Source organism: Lagopus leucura, unplaced genomic scaffold (assembly GCF_019238085.1).
Source record: "Lagopus leucura isolate 7727_CA_CO unplaced genomic scaffold, USGS_WTPT01 Super-Scaffold_100004, whole genome shotgun sequence".
NCBI classification, from domain to species: Eukaryota; Metazoa; Chordata; class Aves; order Galliformes; family Phasianidae; genus Lagopus; species Lagopus leucura.
In genome coordinates this window covers 2,079,771-2,096,163 of record NW_024962264.1, presented here as the reverse complement: position 1 = coordinate 2,096,163, position 16,393 = coordinate 2,079,771, and the positions used below count along the sequence as shown (strand labels likewise).

Here is a 16,393-nt window from a genome sequence, read left to right as displayed (position 1 = left end):
GAGCGGGGCGGGGCGGAGCGGGGCGGGGCGGAGCGGGGCGGGGCGGACCGCGGGGGGCCGCGGGCAGCGGGGGGCTGCAGGCTCCGCGCGGCGCTTTGTGCGTGCTGCCGGCCCCGGCAACGACGGGTGTAGCCGTGTGCTGTCCCGGACAAGCAGCTCCTGAGCGCAGCTGGCGGGGTCGGCGCCCGGGCCCGAGCTGGCTTGCGCCGAAACAGGGCTGAGCTCAGCCCGGCTGCACGCCAGTCAGCCTGGGAAGCCAGCCCCGAGAGTCCACGTCCGTCGTTTGAGAGGCTGAAATCCTAAAAAGGAGGGCTCGGTAGTCCCGAGGGATGTGCGGCACGAGAGCCAACGTTCTTCCAAGAGGCGTCTGGATGAGGCGGACAGCAGCTTTGGCGGGGCCACCTGTTGCCATTCCTCGAATCACAGAATGGCCAGGGTTGGAAGGGACCTCAGGGGTCATGAATCTCCAACCCCCTGCCACAGGCAGGGCCACCAACCTCCACATTTAATACCAGACCAGACTGCCCAGAGCCCCATCCAGTCTGGCCTTGAACATCTCCAGGGATGGACGGGGCATCCACAGCCTCTCTGGGCAGCTGTTCCAGCTCTCTCTGTAAAGAACTTCCCCCTGACATCCAACCTCAATCTCCCCTCCCTCAACTTCAAACTATTTCCCCTTGTCCTGCTGTTATCTGCCCTTTGAAAGAGTTGATTCCCCTACTATTTGTAGGCTCCCTTTAGGTACTGCAGGCTGCAATGAGGTCACCCAGCAGCCTTTTTTTCTACAGCCTGAACAAGCCCAGCTCCCTCAGCCTGTCTTCCTAAGGGAGGTGCTCCAGTCCCCTGATCATCTTAATGCCCTCCTCTGCACCCTCTCCAACAGCTCCCTGTCTTTCTTGTACTGGGGGCTTCAGACCTGGATGCAGTACTGCAGATGGGGCCTCACAAGAGCAGAGTAGAGGGGGACAATCACCTCCCTCTCCCTGCTGGCCACCCTTCTTTTGATGGAGCAAGTGGGGTGGCCAGCAGGGACAGGGAAGTGGTTGTCCCCCACTGACCCCTATTAACACACCAGCTGTCCCCACACAGACAAGAAGGAAACCAAGGAAGGGAGCACTGTGGCACCAAACCAGCACCTGTTGGGGCTGCCAAGCGGCCCTTTCCTCTCACCTAAGCATGGTCAATAAAGGGCAGTGATCTCGTGTCTTGACCAGTACTGTTTGTTACTTGACATGAACACGTCACGAAAACAGCCCAGCCACACTAAGCGTGGAACTGCTATTAAGGTGTCATTACTGGCAGTGTAAAACTATTGCTGTGTTTGCTTTCATAAGCAGTGTCTACCTTTCACTGATACCTATCACCCAACGTAAATAATACTGGCATTAGGAAATCTGATTGGATTGATTTTCATTCACTGACGTAGATTTACATTTGATCAGAAGAAATGTCTTGTAATGTTTATTTTTATTTCCGTATTTGTGAAAATTATGGACATCAGTATGAAGAATGTTTTTTTTTTCCTTACGTGTCTGAGGAGACAAAATCTTACACATTTAGACACAGATGACCCTCCTACTGGCCATGTCTTCAAACAGTATTCTTTTAAACCTCTTGAAATTTAGTTCATCAAAGATAACTCTTTGTGCTAATCCTACTCATACATGTCAGCAAAATATTGTTGCACCTAATACTGATCATTCTGGGAAGACCACAGGACTTAAATAGAGCTCCACATCCCAGCCATATTTTGCTAGTGGTTGCTAACTAGTAGTTCTTAATTCACTTTTTAACTAACAGACTGAAAATATAATGCCCTTTGCCCTGAAAAACAAAAATAAATAAATAGCAGTTTTAAATATTCCTCATATTCATCATCAGAGAGTATCATTTCTTCAAATTAGCCAAGCCTGCAGCTACATGAAAGTGCCAGCTTTTCTGGAGCTCACCTTACCAACCCAGAGCGCTAAGATTTCCTTTTTTTGTGGGGCATATGTATATGCTGAGTGCCACAGGAATGCAAGGAATGCTCTCCTGGGCTCTTCTCCTTCATCACTTCAGGGCACTGAATATCTCCTGTTACAGACGAGCTTGCCTGACGTGTTCCTATCTCTAAATCAAAACATAGCTACCCACTCCATTTTAATATGCAATTAGTTTTAATTCCAGACCTATTACCTCTAACAGCATAAAGTGAAGTGTTTCACTGCAATTAATTTCTGTTGTGCTATCTGCTAGTAGAGTACCTGTGATTCACAATGATACTCAGCCTCAGCTGACGCGATTTTGGGTGCTCTGATTCTGCTCTGATTAGTGTAACAAACCTTGATGGCTATCAGTGTACGTCAGAGGCCCATCACATGCCACGGACTTGTTAGACATGACAAGGAATGAAAGCTAGAAAGTTACGTTCAGATACATTCAACACTTTTTCAGAAGCATTTAAGAACATGTTGTACCTGCTTACTCTTTCTTTAGCCTTCTGTAAGCAACACAGTATTATGTAAATGCTTCTCATTTTTTATGTTCTCTATGGTGGATACGAGTCTGCCCTGCATGATGTTTGGTTTTTTGCCAATATTGTAGTAGTTCTTGCATATGAATAGGAAAAAATATCAAATAATCATTTAGGCTAAGCCCTGCTTGTCATGCAAACATTGGTGAGGTACAATTTACAATGCCACATATGTTTTTGCAGCCTTCACGTTCATTCTTTCCCGTTTTCTGTCTTAAACAGTAGATCAGTGTTTTGCAGTACACACGTGTATCAGGATTGCCATTCCTTTTGCATTTCTTTTTTAGTTAAATATACATATAGCATATGTATGTAAATATATAAATGTATACACACCATATAATTTCAGTAAGATATGCACCATCAGTGAGGATACAAACCCATGGATATCCTTTCATCTTCTTCCTCTGGGTAAGTTGTCTTATTTTCTTAAATTTTCTTTTATCATCTGAAGATTGCGTGGCAGCTATAGCAAATTCACACAGATGAGTTCCAGTATGCAGAACTTCCCGTTTGCTTCCCAGCTCTCACCTGGCAGCTTCTCAGCAGTCCTAAGAAGTTCCTTTCATAACCATTTGTGTAGGTGGAATGCAAAGGTGTCCATCTGATGGACCACTCCATGTCTGACATAGAGAACGAGAGCTGTTCCTATTGGACTGAGTAGAATCCAATTTTATTGGATTTTAAGTCAAGGATGGCTGATCTCTACTACCAGGGGAAGACCAGGCTCCTTTGAACAGGTTTATCTTCTGTGCTTGGATTTTTGGGATGACAACATTTCCTAGAATGCTGTTCCTGTTCTTTCGAGGTTTATACATAGATGGGATTACTACCATTGCCAACTCCATTTTGTATCATCTTTCACAACATGAAAAGAATGGCTGATGTTGTTTTTGTTTTGTTTTGTTTTTTTACAGCATCCCATAGCTATATGTCTCATTGCCATCCAGATATCACTATGCACGAGCACAGTATACAGCCACTACCCTGTATGCCTGTAGTGTAGGACAGAAAGATATCAGGGAGTTAACACAGTCCATGCTAAAGTAATTTTTGAACATTTACCATTGCTTTATTGTCCTTTTGCACTTGTAAGGCAGCATAAAATCCAAAATGCTGTAAAAGACAGCCTGGTCTGCGGCTCTAAACAAAATCTATCCCTCTTGAGACTAACAAGGAGAGTTTGCGACTACTATGATGTATTTCATATATTTTTTCAGAGTTTGCCAGTTTGTTTGTTACATTTGGGAATATTTATCATTCAACTTTTCTGTAGCTGCATCCATCTAAAGCAGCTTTAACTAGTGAGCTTAATCCTAGCAGAGGTAGCTCAGGGACCTGCACAAATTAGCTGTCCAAATACTTACAGTGTCTCCTGAGAGGAATTCACAGTCCACACAGCATTCAGATTCACAGGTAAAGGAACCTGTACAAAGGGAAAGGTGGCTGAAATCTGTCTTGCAGGAACACCTTGGGAGCACAGCGATGGATCACGGACCATTATGCCAGATACTGAATGAACACCAGATATATTAGCATGAACTCTCAGAGGTCAAGCCTGAATTTCTGAAGTAAGCTCAGATAGGCTCATGCAAGCTTCATGCACCCTTGTGATCACGTTGCAGGTGTGTCCATCATCTCTCAGTCATGGAAGTGCTGTTAGGACATGCTTATGAGTCTTCTGTCCCGCTTCCTCCACTTGAAGAGTGGTCTTCAGGATTTCCCTTCACCTTCTCATCCTGTAAAAAGAGAAACAGTTGTAGCAATTCCACTTGTGTAAGATATTTTGACAATTAAATAGCATCTTTTGTCATTATCAGGTTGTTTCATATTAATGCTATTAATAATAGTCATAAATCGGTTCTTCCTTGCTGGTAGGCTTGAGAACAGTTTGCCCGTGAGAAGAGAGAGGTGCAAATCTTGATTTTTTGAATTGCACCCGCTGCATGCTAAGAAAAGTAACAGACTAAAACCACGTCTCTTTGGGATAGATGACATATACTGATTGATGCAGGTTAAAACTGCAGTCAATTAGTCATCCACAATCTGCTGCAGGCAGGATTACAACCATAGAGTCATAGTAGCCTTAGAGTTCAAAGGGACACCTGAGGGCATCTAGTCCAACAGCCCTGCAATGAACAGGGGCACCACAGCTAGAACAGGATGCCCAGGGCCTGATGCAGCCTGGCTTTGAGAGTCTCCATGGATGGGGCACCAACCACATCACCGAGCAACCTGTTCCAGTGCCTCACCTCCCTCGCTGTAAAAGATTAGGAATGATTTCATCTGGTGAAATCTGTTATACCACAGTTCTGCGAATTATACATTCAACATCATCTGCTTTGCGAATATTATAATTAAGTAGCATCCAAAATAAGGACAAAATACTTCGTTCTTACTCACGTGTTCATCACTGGACAAATTCAAGTTCAAACTTACATTTCAGTCTTCTGTTTTTAAACCAATATATTTCCTGGAAGAAAATGCATACATAAATCTTTCTTAAATAACAGTAATTGAGTTGTTTAAGATAATCTTTTCAAGCTCCTAAAACGTAAACATTACATGATTGTGCTGAAGTATGAAAAGGGGAAACTGTCTGGAAGCCAATCTAGACAGGATTACTATTTATTCAAAGCTGGCCAAGTCTTTGGAAGAATTTAGCTCAAGTATGAACAATAGATAGCCAGATACTCATTAATATCCAACGATACTGCTTTTCATAAAACACAGAAAGTTGACAAAATTAAATCTGTTGCACTAATGGATCATGCATGATGATTAATAAAACATCTAAATCTCTGCAAGGAAAATGAAACACAAAAGAAGAAGGAATTTTATTCCCGCACAAAGATGTGAATTATTTATCAGTGAAAAATTTGTTGTTAACTCTGTTCTTAAGGCCTTTCACTGCAAATGTGGGTTTTTTTCAGTATTAGGGTTCTACACTGATTGTTTAATTTTCACTATCATAAATCTTTTTTAAGATAATCAGTTTGATTAAGTATGATTGACGTGCTTGACTTTTGGTCTATACAAACTCTTTATACATATGTATATTCATAATTTTTGGCATTACTGCAGGCTATTAATTTTTTTTAAATTAAGTTTACGGCTGGTAGCATTTTTCTGTTGTGAATTATTGAGTAATTATTCCAGATATTGCCTTTCCTCAGACAGCCACCAAGCGCTGTTTACTGCACTGCTCAATGAGCTCGTGTTGGAACTGCTTCTTGGAACCAACCCCCAAATGCCGCATTCCCCTCATGTTTCACCTCTTTACTCTTGTCATCATGTTCTATAGGAATCAGACACACTCTCCCCTACTGCAGCACAGCACGCTGCATCAGGAACATTCCCCACTATGATACTAACAGCGCCCAATTATGGGTGCATTTAAGAGCACTTCCAATTCCACTGCTTTCTAATGACCTTTATAAATTATTCCATTGCTTCAAAATTAATAACTGTCGGATGAGTCGTGTGTTTGTGTGGTTCTGCCTGCTTCTTCCTTCAGTCATCCTTTAGATCTGTCCAAAGCATATGGAGATGTGTGGGTGTCAGCTTGAGTGTTTCTAAGCTGTGCATACATATCTTGGCAAAACATATTCACACCTATATCACAATGTGACAAGTACTAGGTACCAATTTAAGCGGGGAGAATCAACTTCAAGATCTGTCAAAGCTAAAAAAGTTAATATGTTTGTTACTTACAATCAGTGACATCACACTTCATCAATTTATACTCCTTTTTTGTTTTGCTTTGCTTCCAGAGGAAACCATTTAGTACTTGGAATAAAACAGAACTAAAATTTAATTTTTCCTTACTCCAAAAAACTTATTTGAGATAGATCAACACTGAGGTGAGCTATCAAAACAATCTAAACTTAACGTATTGCCTGGAATTGCCCTCATCAGCCCTGACAGTATAATGATGTATAATGACAATATACCTACCCTCATGCATGCGGAGTGCCGTGCTGCAACCATTAACTGAGAACATTCATATTCAATGATGGAAAAGGGTTCAAAGTGTTGTTATGATCAAGTTTGTTTTCTAAATAATATGTTTATCGGACGTCAGTGGTGAAAATTAAGACTTTCTACGAGTCTCTTTTGCAGAAAACTTGTGGAGATTCCTGTTTCCACTCCCAGCCTTCTCTGAACAAATACAGTGACAAATCTGAGTATTACATCCATCTGAAGAAGGAAATCCATGATTAACATGGAAACAAAGACATGAAGGAGCTGACAAAAATAAGCAGTACTGCAAAGGTAACTTGTTACTAACCATGGGGCAGAAGTTCGTACAATGAGCTACTTGTACTGCCAGGGTCTGTTTCTAAGGCAGACTTGAAATAAATAATTACTTTCCTTCTATTATTTTGTTTACATTTCACAATCTTTTCCATTTGTTAAGCAGATAATACTCTTCAAATGCTCAGCAGCAAGATGATTATACCGCTATTGCAAAAACATGCTAACCTGCCGCTCGCTTCACTTCTGATTTCCAGAACAAAAGTTATTAGAAAATAATAATAAAATAAATAAATAAATGCCTCTCACATTTTTGCTGCATGCAGGGGAAGCTGCCAACAGGAGATCTGCACCCAAGGAAATACATCTTGTAAATGTGTTTTGTAAGTCAGAATAGAAACTGATGTGTGGGAAGCAATCGTACAAAAGAAGTAGTAGAGATGAGGGTTACTTTTTTGTGGGGAGCCAAAAGGACGCTTTGGAAGATGTACATATTGAAAGACATATGAACTCTTAAAGATCTTGTCATGGGGAAGTTATTTTCTGGGACTTTTTTCCCTTTTTCACGCAACTTAAAATACTGCTGACTTTTTGGCATCTTACCAGCATGACAAAAACACTGTACATAGCCACAGTAAATACATCCTGGTGTATTTACCCATGTTGAATTTGTGTTTCTCTTCCTTCAGCTCCAGCTAGCTGGAATGGAGACAGCACAGTGTATTTAGTCCTTTGGACAAGAAAGTCTTAACATACCTCAGGAGTGTCCTCCTCTTAAAATCCTGCAGGGTGGAGGCTGGAATCCAGTGTGTTTTCAATCCCATCCATGTGAGGTAGGGCACAGGTGGACCCTTTCTCCAGGTCCTCAGCTAATGAAAACCCATGTATTTCAAGGAGATCAGCTGGTTCCTGCCTGTTTAAAACAGCTCAGGATCTGCTCCTTGGCTCTGGTTCATGTTGGGGTTGCTGGGAACTTCCATAATGTTGCAACAGAGGATGGCTATGCCCCCTTTCACCTCCAGCGAAAAATACTGAACTGTTTGAACCTCCCAGAAAGAGAGTTCTCTCTAAGTCATGCTCAGCAGTGCGGCTGAGAAGGGCTGCAGAACAAACAGAGAAACAATCTTGCCTTTGTTTGTCCAACGGCAATGTCTGTGTCTTGTTAGCAACGCAACAGCTCATGAAATGATAAGTCCCCAGGTTGAAGCTAGCTCTGCAACTTCATTCCATGGATGCAAGTAGCTTATAATTTTGCCTGAAGCCTTAGCATTACTCTTGCATTCAGGATAAAGCAGAATCTTCTTACCATGGAGGAAAAGAAATGAAGTACAAGAGAAAATTTCATCTTCAATTTATTTGCCTTGGTCCTTTGCGCTTCAGAAATAAATAGAATAGTCAGCCCTCCTGACTTTAAGTATTCACACAGATATTTTGTTGCATGCAAATAGACTTTCTTTGAACTACTTATCACTCTTAACCTCTGCTCCTCACTGACGCAATTTTAGTAAGGATCCCACTCCACACACGTGAACGTGAGCCAGACAGCAGGCTGATACTCCTGGGCAATGTAAATACAATAGGTTAAAACACACATCAGCACGTCTCCAAAATGCAAAGAGGGGCCCTTCAAGCAGTAGCATTACACATTTTTTTGATACCAGCAGAAACGATGCAGATACTCAGCTAATTTTAACTCGGAGGGCAACGCTGAAGCAAGGGAAAGTATTTCTCTGCTGTGGTTAGATCCTGAAAGACCGATGTAGGCAGGAGTCGAGCTGCATTTCATTTAGTGGGAGCTAATGCTGATGCTTCCAAAGACAGTCTTGTGGGAAATAATAAAGGGCAGTGGTCCACAGGTAAAGCGAACTCACACCGCAGTGCTTGTAACTCTTGGTTATGATGAGATTTAAAGAGGAATAGAACTGCTGGGTGCATCCAGAGTACTGCATAGCTTTAAGGCACCAATTTAAAACTCAAACGGTTTTGCAATGAGCATACGTGCATTTTGTCATCAAAACAACATAGGACAGAATAGGCCTGGTAGAGCATTTCTGTCCCCCAGATGTTTGAGCTTAAATCACAGTCTTCCAACTCTAGCAGGCATTTGTAACATTTAAGGGCAAATGAAAATGCTTAATTGGCCTAGATGTACTCACTTAAAAATTATTAAGCAGAGTAGGGTAGCCAACATTAAAGGCTTTGGATGTGGAATCCATAAAAAAGCGATAACTTGTAATTCATCACACAGCAATTCTCTAAGACTTTTTCTGCCCATCATTCCCATGAATTCATCTGAAACTGCATAATGTTTAGAAAACCAGAAAATAAGTTGCACTTCCTATTTCTCCAGAGTAATTTCTGGGGCCAGATACCCTCCCCAGAGCAGCAAGAGGAAGATAATACCTGAATGCAGAATTCTCTTAAAAAAGACCCTTTTGGGGTTAAAAAACCATGACTAGTTTACTCCGTTCCACTTCTCCACCCTGCTGTATGCAGCAGGTGAAGGTGAGCATCTCTGCCACTCAAGCTTGCTCATTAACTAGTTCTCAGCATCTTTCTGAGAAGATGCAGAGTCCTGTTGTGACTGGACATAATTATGTTTTTAAAAGAGGGAAACTGGAGCAACATTAAAATAAATGCTTGCTTTAACCTATCTATCTTTAACTCATCCTTCTTATGACTTCAAGTAGACAGGCTATTCTCAGTCTATTTGCCCAGAAAGCATGAAGGAGGTGCAGGTCTATAAAGCAGATCCTTTTTCTTACAGTCTCCTGCTTGTTTATTCAGAACAAGTGCCACTCCATCCCTTATTAAGAATTCCTTATTGGGATAAGGTAGCTACTGATTTCTAAACCTATGTCCTCCAGATACCTATGCATGCTCTGAGGCACACAGAGGGTGCAAAAACCCCTAATGCTGGTTATTAAACCCTCTTCCAGGGCTCACTGATCTAGTTTAGGAACCATATCTCACAATATGATCTCATCCCTAGCCAGATTTTTCCTGCTGGATGACACTTGAAGCATTTACTGGCTCGCCTGTGCAAGGTAAAGCATGCCAAAGTAGTCATGCCAGTAACAACTCAGACAGAATGCAAAATTTCAAAAATGCCTGCCATAGCTATAGATTATTCCAGCCCCCTCGCTTAGATGAGATGCAACATTACAAAAACTTTCGATAGAGCTGAGTTCACACTGGGGCTGTTGCTGTTACTGTAGCTACTTGAATTTTAATCCTACAGTTCAAATGGAAAAAAAAAATTAATCCTGCCTTGTCCTTTCAACTGTGAAGACAAGCAATTTTTATCCCTCTTCATAATATCATTTCCCTCTGTTTAGAAGTACGATGTGAAGAAGCTCCTGATCTTCCATCAGACTTGGGTCTCTTTGACGATGCCCTTTGGCTCCTGCTCTTCTGTGTTAATTGAAGCTGAGTACAGTAGGAAACCTGGCCTCATAACTTTTAGAAATGCTATATATTTACCTAGTACTACTGTAACCTGAGACACATCTTAATTTTTGATGCCACTAATCACATCTTTCATATGGAGGGACATGCTCCCACGGTGAAACCATGTGATTTTCAGACAGAACATCAGAGAGGAACACCAGGGAAGTGTAAGGATTTTCTTCCTTTATAATGCTCACTGCACAACATATCTTTGAAAGAAACACTGACCTGCGTTCTTCCTTGTTATGAAGCTCATTACAAAATGCACACACCCACCTCACAGAACTGTTCTGAGGACTCGAGCTTGCAGAGCCCTTTTGAGGATGAAAAGCACATATATAAGTACTATACAAGTACTGAGCTCTAAGCTCGGGCATGTGGACAAGCTGTGCGCATTCAAAGTAAAAACCTTTCTAATGACATCCATCTGCATCTTGAATACAAGTGAAAAATTGTAAGACAGCCAGTGATCAAGGCCTTCTCATGCAGCTCACCCTACTGTTTGGCCGCTGGCCAGCCCAGAGAGCCCACGGAGGAAAATGGCTCTGGAGGAAGGAATGCGCACGTTGAACAGAGGACAGCTTTTCTGAAGGGTGAGAAAAATGAGGCTAACACCCCCAGCTGCCAAAGCCTTCTCTGGTACATGGAGGAATGAAGCAAGATAGAAGGGGAGGCAGAAACTGCAGCAGGCAGCAGCCTGCTACTCTCATCGAAGCCTGTATGCCCTAAAAGCTGAAATAGAAAACATTTTTGCATCAGGATCGGGTCTGCTTTGCATTGAGGATGTCTCTGTGGAGAGGCTGGGAGAAACCAGGCAGGAATTTCCTGGGAGCTGCAGCACCTAAGCCAACCAGGGAGGCATACCAGCCTTCGGTGTTAGTACTGCCACGATTGAACGAATAACTTGAAAATGGCTATCATATATTTAGATAATTCAATCTAGAAAGCTTTCTAATCTTTCATTAAAATTTTACACACAAGAGATTTCCCCTCTAATAAATCATAATTTACATTTAGATAGTACCTCTCATTCTAATAGCTTGTCTTTATTGAGAAGCCGATTCCAGTCATGAATCGCACGTTATCTTTCATTCAAATGCCTGCCGTAGCCAAAAAGCCCTGAATTAAATATTTAAGCAGCTTTTAATTCACATTATCTTGTACCAGATCAATTCAGCACAACCCATCAACTAACACAATCAATAATTAATGTGCTTGCAGTCTGTCTGCACCAGGCTTCTGTCAGTCCTCCTGCCTCCTCCTACAGCTTGCTGGGAGAGCCCATGGAGAGCAGCCAGCTTGGCCACGGCTCACCAGAGCATGCTTCATAGAAGAGCAGAGCCCACTAGGACAATGACTTCCCTGAGATCTCCAGGGTCTTTCTTTAAACAAAGCTCCGCCTTCTCCTAATAACTAATTAACATATTCGTTGTCTGTATTGCCCTCAGGCCTGTCTCCACCTCAGCAGCACATCCTCCAAGGAGGCTGAGTGGCCCAAGGCAGTCCTGACACTTCCAATGCTGCTGCTCCAAAACTGAGTGCCCTTGTGCAGTCTTTATAATGGAATTTGCATTCTTTTCACTTCTAGAAATTTTGAAATCACATGGTATAGTCCACCAAACATGAAGTACTCGAGTTTTCCTGTATTCCATCTTTCCATCACTTACCAGTTTTTATATGCAAAATATGTCAGTTAGAAGAGAGGATTTTAGTCTCCTAAATACAAACATCATTGACTGCAAGAGAAGTTCATCGTTAAGGCGCGTAAGAAAAATAAAAGCTCTCTTTTTCTGTAAGCAATACCAGCACACCTACCAACGTGCAGCATCTCATGAGGAGGTCCAACACCTCTTCATCCAGTGACATTGTAAACAGCTAAAAGAATCCACAGAGGTTTTTAAGAAAAGAGCAGAGGTCACACTGAGGGATATGGTTTATTGCTAGGGTGGTGATAGGTTGATGGTTAGACTAGATGATCTTGGTGGTCTTTTCAACTATAATGATTCTAATCCTGTAAAGCTGGATGCAGGATGAAATCACAGTCCTGGGACCCATCAGCACAGATGCTGGCAGGAGGCTGCACACAGCAAAGCCGTGGACTCATTGGGTGGAGGTTTTGTTGTGCTCCCACCCTTGCATGACAGAACATGAAGCCATCCAGCTGCAGGGCAGATGCAGGGAGGAGAAAGAGGTGTGAGGAAAGGGAGCAGGCTGCAAAAATGAGAGAGCAGCCAAACCAGACTGGGAGGAGCAGCTGGAGGATCAGGAGGAGGAGCCAGGAGCAAAATGTGGTTGGGCAAGTAAACCCGTGGTGATTCAGAGATCAGAGTCCACCAGCTTACGCAGAACATCAGAATTCACCATAATCATGCACAGACAAGCGTCCCCAGCCACGATCCCTGATACTCTCCATTGCCCTGTAGGGAAGGCTGGCACACAAATCAGAGCTGTCATGTACATAGGTTGCTCTGAAAGTGACGTCTCCTATTTACATTGTCACGGAAATGACAACAGCTATGAAAAGTACAAGAACAGTATTTGAGAGAGCAAATTCTCAGCTACAAAACACTATTTTTCAACACAGTAACCACCATTGGTCGTGCATCTTTTTCATCGATGAACAGGAGGCTGCATGCTGTGCTCATAAAAATAGGCACCGATGGAGGTGACTCACAGTCACTGTCGCCAATTCTGGGGTGCACCACTCACCCCTCACCGTGCTCACAGCCACTGCTTGGTCTCCAGAAATGTTCAGCAAGCATCAGCGAATGCCAATGGGTGCCATTTTTTCTACATGGAGGATTTCAATGATACACCTTTGCTCCATAAGCAATTCCATGTCAGACGCCATTTTGCCAGACTGCTCCTCTGCTGCCATCTGTCACACAGCAACAAAACAGAGCAGGATATGGGTGGGAAGGTTCAACCTGTACTGCTATAACACCAACATCTGCCTCTGACATCTCAGGCCAACATAATAAAGCAAGTGGTGTTACTTTCAAAGCAGCCCTCGTATGTTCCACTAGAATATTTAAGAACTTTTTGTTATCCTTGATTATTCATTAATTAGAAGTTTTATCAGCTCAGACATGGTTGGAAACATACTGGAAATCTCTGCTGAGTAGTTTAGATATTACACGCATTGCTGTGGCACTGAAGGTTTGTTTTACTCTGCAGGAGTCCTTTGGGATCACACATACAGGAATGGCTAGTGCCCTAAGGTGCTGACAAATGAAAGAAAAAGAGGGGACAGCAGATGGAATCAGCAGCTGGAGTATCTGCAGAAAATAAGGCAGCTCTGACAGGCGCGCCAGCAAGGCTTTTGTCTGGGAGTCTCATTCTGTATCTTCTGCCATCACAAAAAATAAAAATTAAAAAAGAATACCGAGTGAATCAGAGAATTTTCTCTAGTGCTGAAAGACCAGTAATGCCCTCATGAGACCACTTCCATCGAGTGGAACGTCCTGAAGATTCACAAGCTGTGTTACCATCATTTCACAGACAATTCCTAGAAATCCCTAAAAACTGGGATCTTTACAACACTTGTTTCTTAATGATACACCATTATACTTGTCAACAAGCAGTTTACAGCAGATTTACTGCACCCAAAAAGACAGAGGCAGCCTCTCTTGAGGTCAACTATCCAAGCACACACATGCAGGAATCATCTCCAGTGGTCCCTATAGAACCCAGTGGACAATACATCACAATGTGCCCATGCACAAAGGCTGCTGGCACGGTGATCAGTGCAGCAGCCATGGTGCAGCAGAGCTGTGGTGCTGCCCAGGCACGGACAGCCTGCAGCAAGGCCCCACTCCCTCGCAGAGCCAGCAGGAGCCAAGCACTGACAGAGGGCAGGGTGGTGTTCTCAGGTAGGCAGCAATGCTGGGGGTCTTGGGGCATGCAGCTCCAGCAAGGATAGGGCAATGCTGGTATAAGTGAGAATAAGGTAGATGAAATAAGGGCAAGAGAGATGAAAGTGCCAAAAAAAGAACATCTGTTACCTGGCACCGCAGTTTTTATTTCATCTCATGGATTGCCATATGCCTAGAGACTCGCAGAGGGAAAACCCCCTCCTTTTGCTGCTTACATTTCCCATACCAAGTAAGTATGGAAATATTTTTCAACCATATCTTGCATAAGACATGCACGCATGCACAGTCGGAGACAGTGGTGTGAACTGGAGACTTTTTCCATTTGGAGCTTTTGTGCTCCCCTCAGCAGTTCTCTTCCATCACTTAAGAAGTGTGCCCTGCACCTGCATGTTGATGAAAAACACACAGCATTGGAGGAGGGAGCATGGATCACTTGTGGGGGGCTGAATGAGAACCTCCTGCTGACAGCAAGCCAGGATTCCCCACTGGTCCTGGTTAGTGGCACTTACAAGTTGTCTTCCTGCTACAGCCCCATTTGAATTTCAAATGCACCAGTACAAAAGAGCAGGCTCAAGAATCAAAAGGGTTGGACTAAAAAAAAAAGTACCTTTAGGAACTGAATCTGAATTTATCTTGGAGTCTGCATTTCAATTAAAGCAGTTGTCTGCATATCAATCCACATTAACAATGTTTTTTGAGTAATACAAATTTAGAGACCAATGAATTTCATTGCATTTGTATCTGGCAATAACTGTAACTGTACGAATGACTTCAATATTCTCCTTCTTCCTTAAGTGCTGAAATACCACAAAGAATGACAAAGATGACATACACTGCATTAAAACACAGTACCTACGTTTCAACTTCACTAAAGATACAAGTCTATACTTTAGTTACACACTGCAGTAGCTTCTGCTATTGAGTTATAAGTCACAGGAATATACATGCTGCAGTTTGGGGTCAGATTCAGAACATATATAATCTAATATCCTTTCCAAAATTGCTATGAAATCTCACTCACAATTTTTGCTTCACAGCCTCTTTGCAGCGAAAGCTGACTCGATTTAGCTACGGACCATGAAAAAGATTTCCCTTTGATGTTTTAAGTCTATTCCTAGCAATTCAATTCTAGTTTTTGCTCTATGAAATATTGTGATTGTTCCTTGTTCACCTTTTTCTGAACAAATGCTATTTAATAGCCCTGCTGGTCATTTCTGAGAGTAGGAGAGAATAAAACGTATTCAAGCTTCCTGAAAAAGCAGAGTCAAAACCACTTGCCCTGATTCCAGCTTACCATTGATTTTCAGCTGGTAAGGGTAATGCACTGGCACAGGTGGCTACATACACCCACATCAACCACTCTCAGAACATTTTCTCATTTTCACAGATCCTTACATGAAAAAACAGAGCAGCACTTCATACTCAGGTATTCTATCAAAGAGATATTCTATTTTTTTAAAATCTAATATAGTGAAGTTAATGGTAAAATTGTTGTTACTCCCAGCGGATAGGGAGCATTCACTCTTAGGAGTGTTGTTTCTCAGGAAAAAATGCTTTCCCCAGAAAACTCATCATGGAAAGTGCTTTGGACTCTTCTTGCTGACTGCCCTTAATTGAACAACACTGCAGCAGCATCGTGTGACAGCAGCATCACTCCTGGGGTGGATCTCTGCCAAGCAATCCTGAGACAGGACTAACAGCCAAGGTTATTTTTAAAGCACCAGAAGTAACTTAATCGTACCAACATAATCGCCAACCAAGAATGCACAGCTTGCTATTAGTGACACTGATATCTTGTAAAATGAAAAGTAAGCTGCACCTGATTATTTCTGATGCTCTCTTGCTTGTAATGGAACAAGCACGTTATTGCAAATTCACAAGTTCACAGATTGGTTCAAAATTAACATATTACAAGTCCTATAATGTGTGTGAGTAAGTCCTCTAAGAAGCAAGCAGTCTCCTGTCTCTAATATTCCAGATAGGACTATGATTACTGTTTTACTGCCAGTGGTTTAAAGATCAAATTATTAACTTTTAAGAAATTACCTTAACTCCTTACAGATAAAAGTCGAATTTATTTCTGCAATAGCGTCCATGAATTTCTTTCTTCTGATTTCAACAAGATACATTACTGTTTTGTCATGGTCTAGTCTTTACAGAAGTAATACTCTCGCACAGCTCCATACATACATCCTAGAATTTCTATTGGTTCAAGTCTTGTCTCCGGACCCATCCAGCAAGCCAAAGGTCAGAGGGGGATTGTCATTGTCATATATTCCCAGAAACAGTCTTCTCA

At 42.4% G+C, this 16,393-nt stretch overlaps 1 protein-coding gene and 1 long non-coding RNA gene across 2 annotated transcripts in view; one reads left to right on the top strand and one right to left on the bottom strand.

Moving 5' to 3' along the window:
• Positions 1-1,450: 1,450 nt before the first annotated feature.
• On the bottom strand, positions 1,451-13,131 carry LOC122179956. The gene is made up of 3 exons (XR_006178869.1): positions 6,473-13,131; positions 4,919-4,988; positions 1,451-4,254 (listed from the first exon to the last, which is right to left on the bottom strand). It is a non-coding gene; the product is annotated as an uncharacterized LOC122179956 (long non-coding RNA).
• An 800-nt stretch (positions 13,132-13,931) lies between these two features.
• Positions 13,932-16,393, top strand: part of CUNH4orf45 (chromosome unknown C4orf45 homolog) — a 29,598-nt gene continuing 27,136 nt past the window's right edge. The window contains exon 1 of the mRNA XM_042870510.1: positions 13,932-14,094. Coding sequence (XP_042726444.1) covers positions 13,932-14,094 — 163 coding nt within the window. The remainder of the gene's footprint in view (positions 14,095-16,393) is intronic.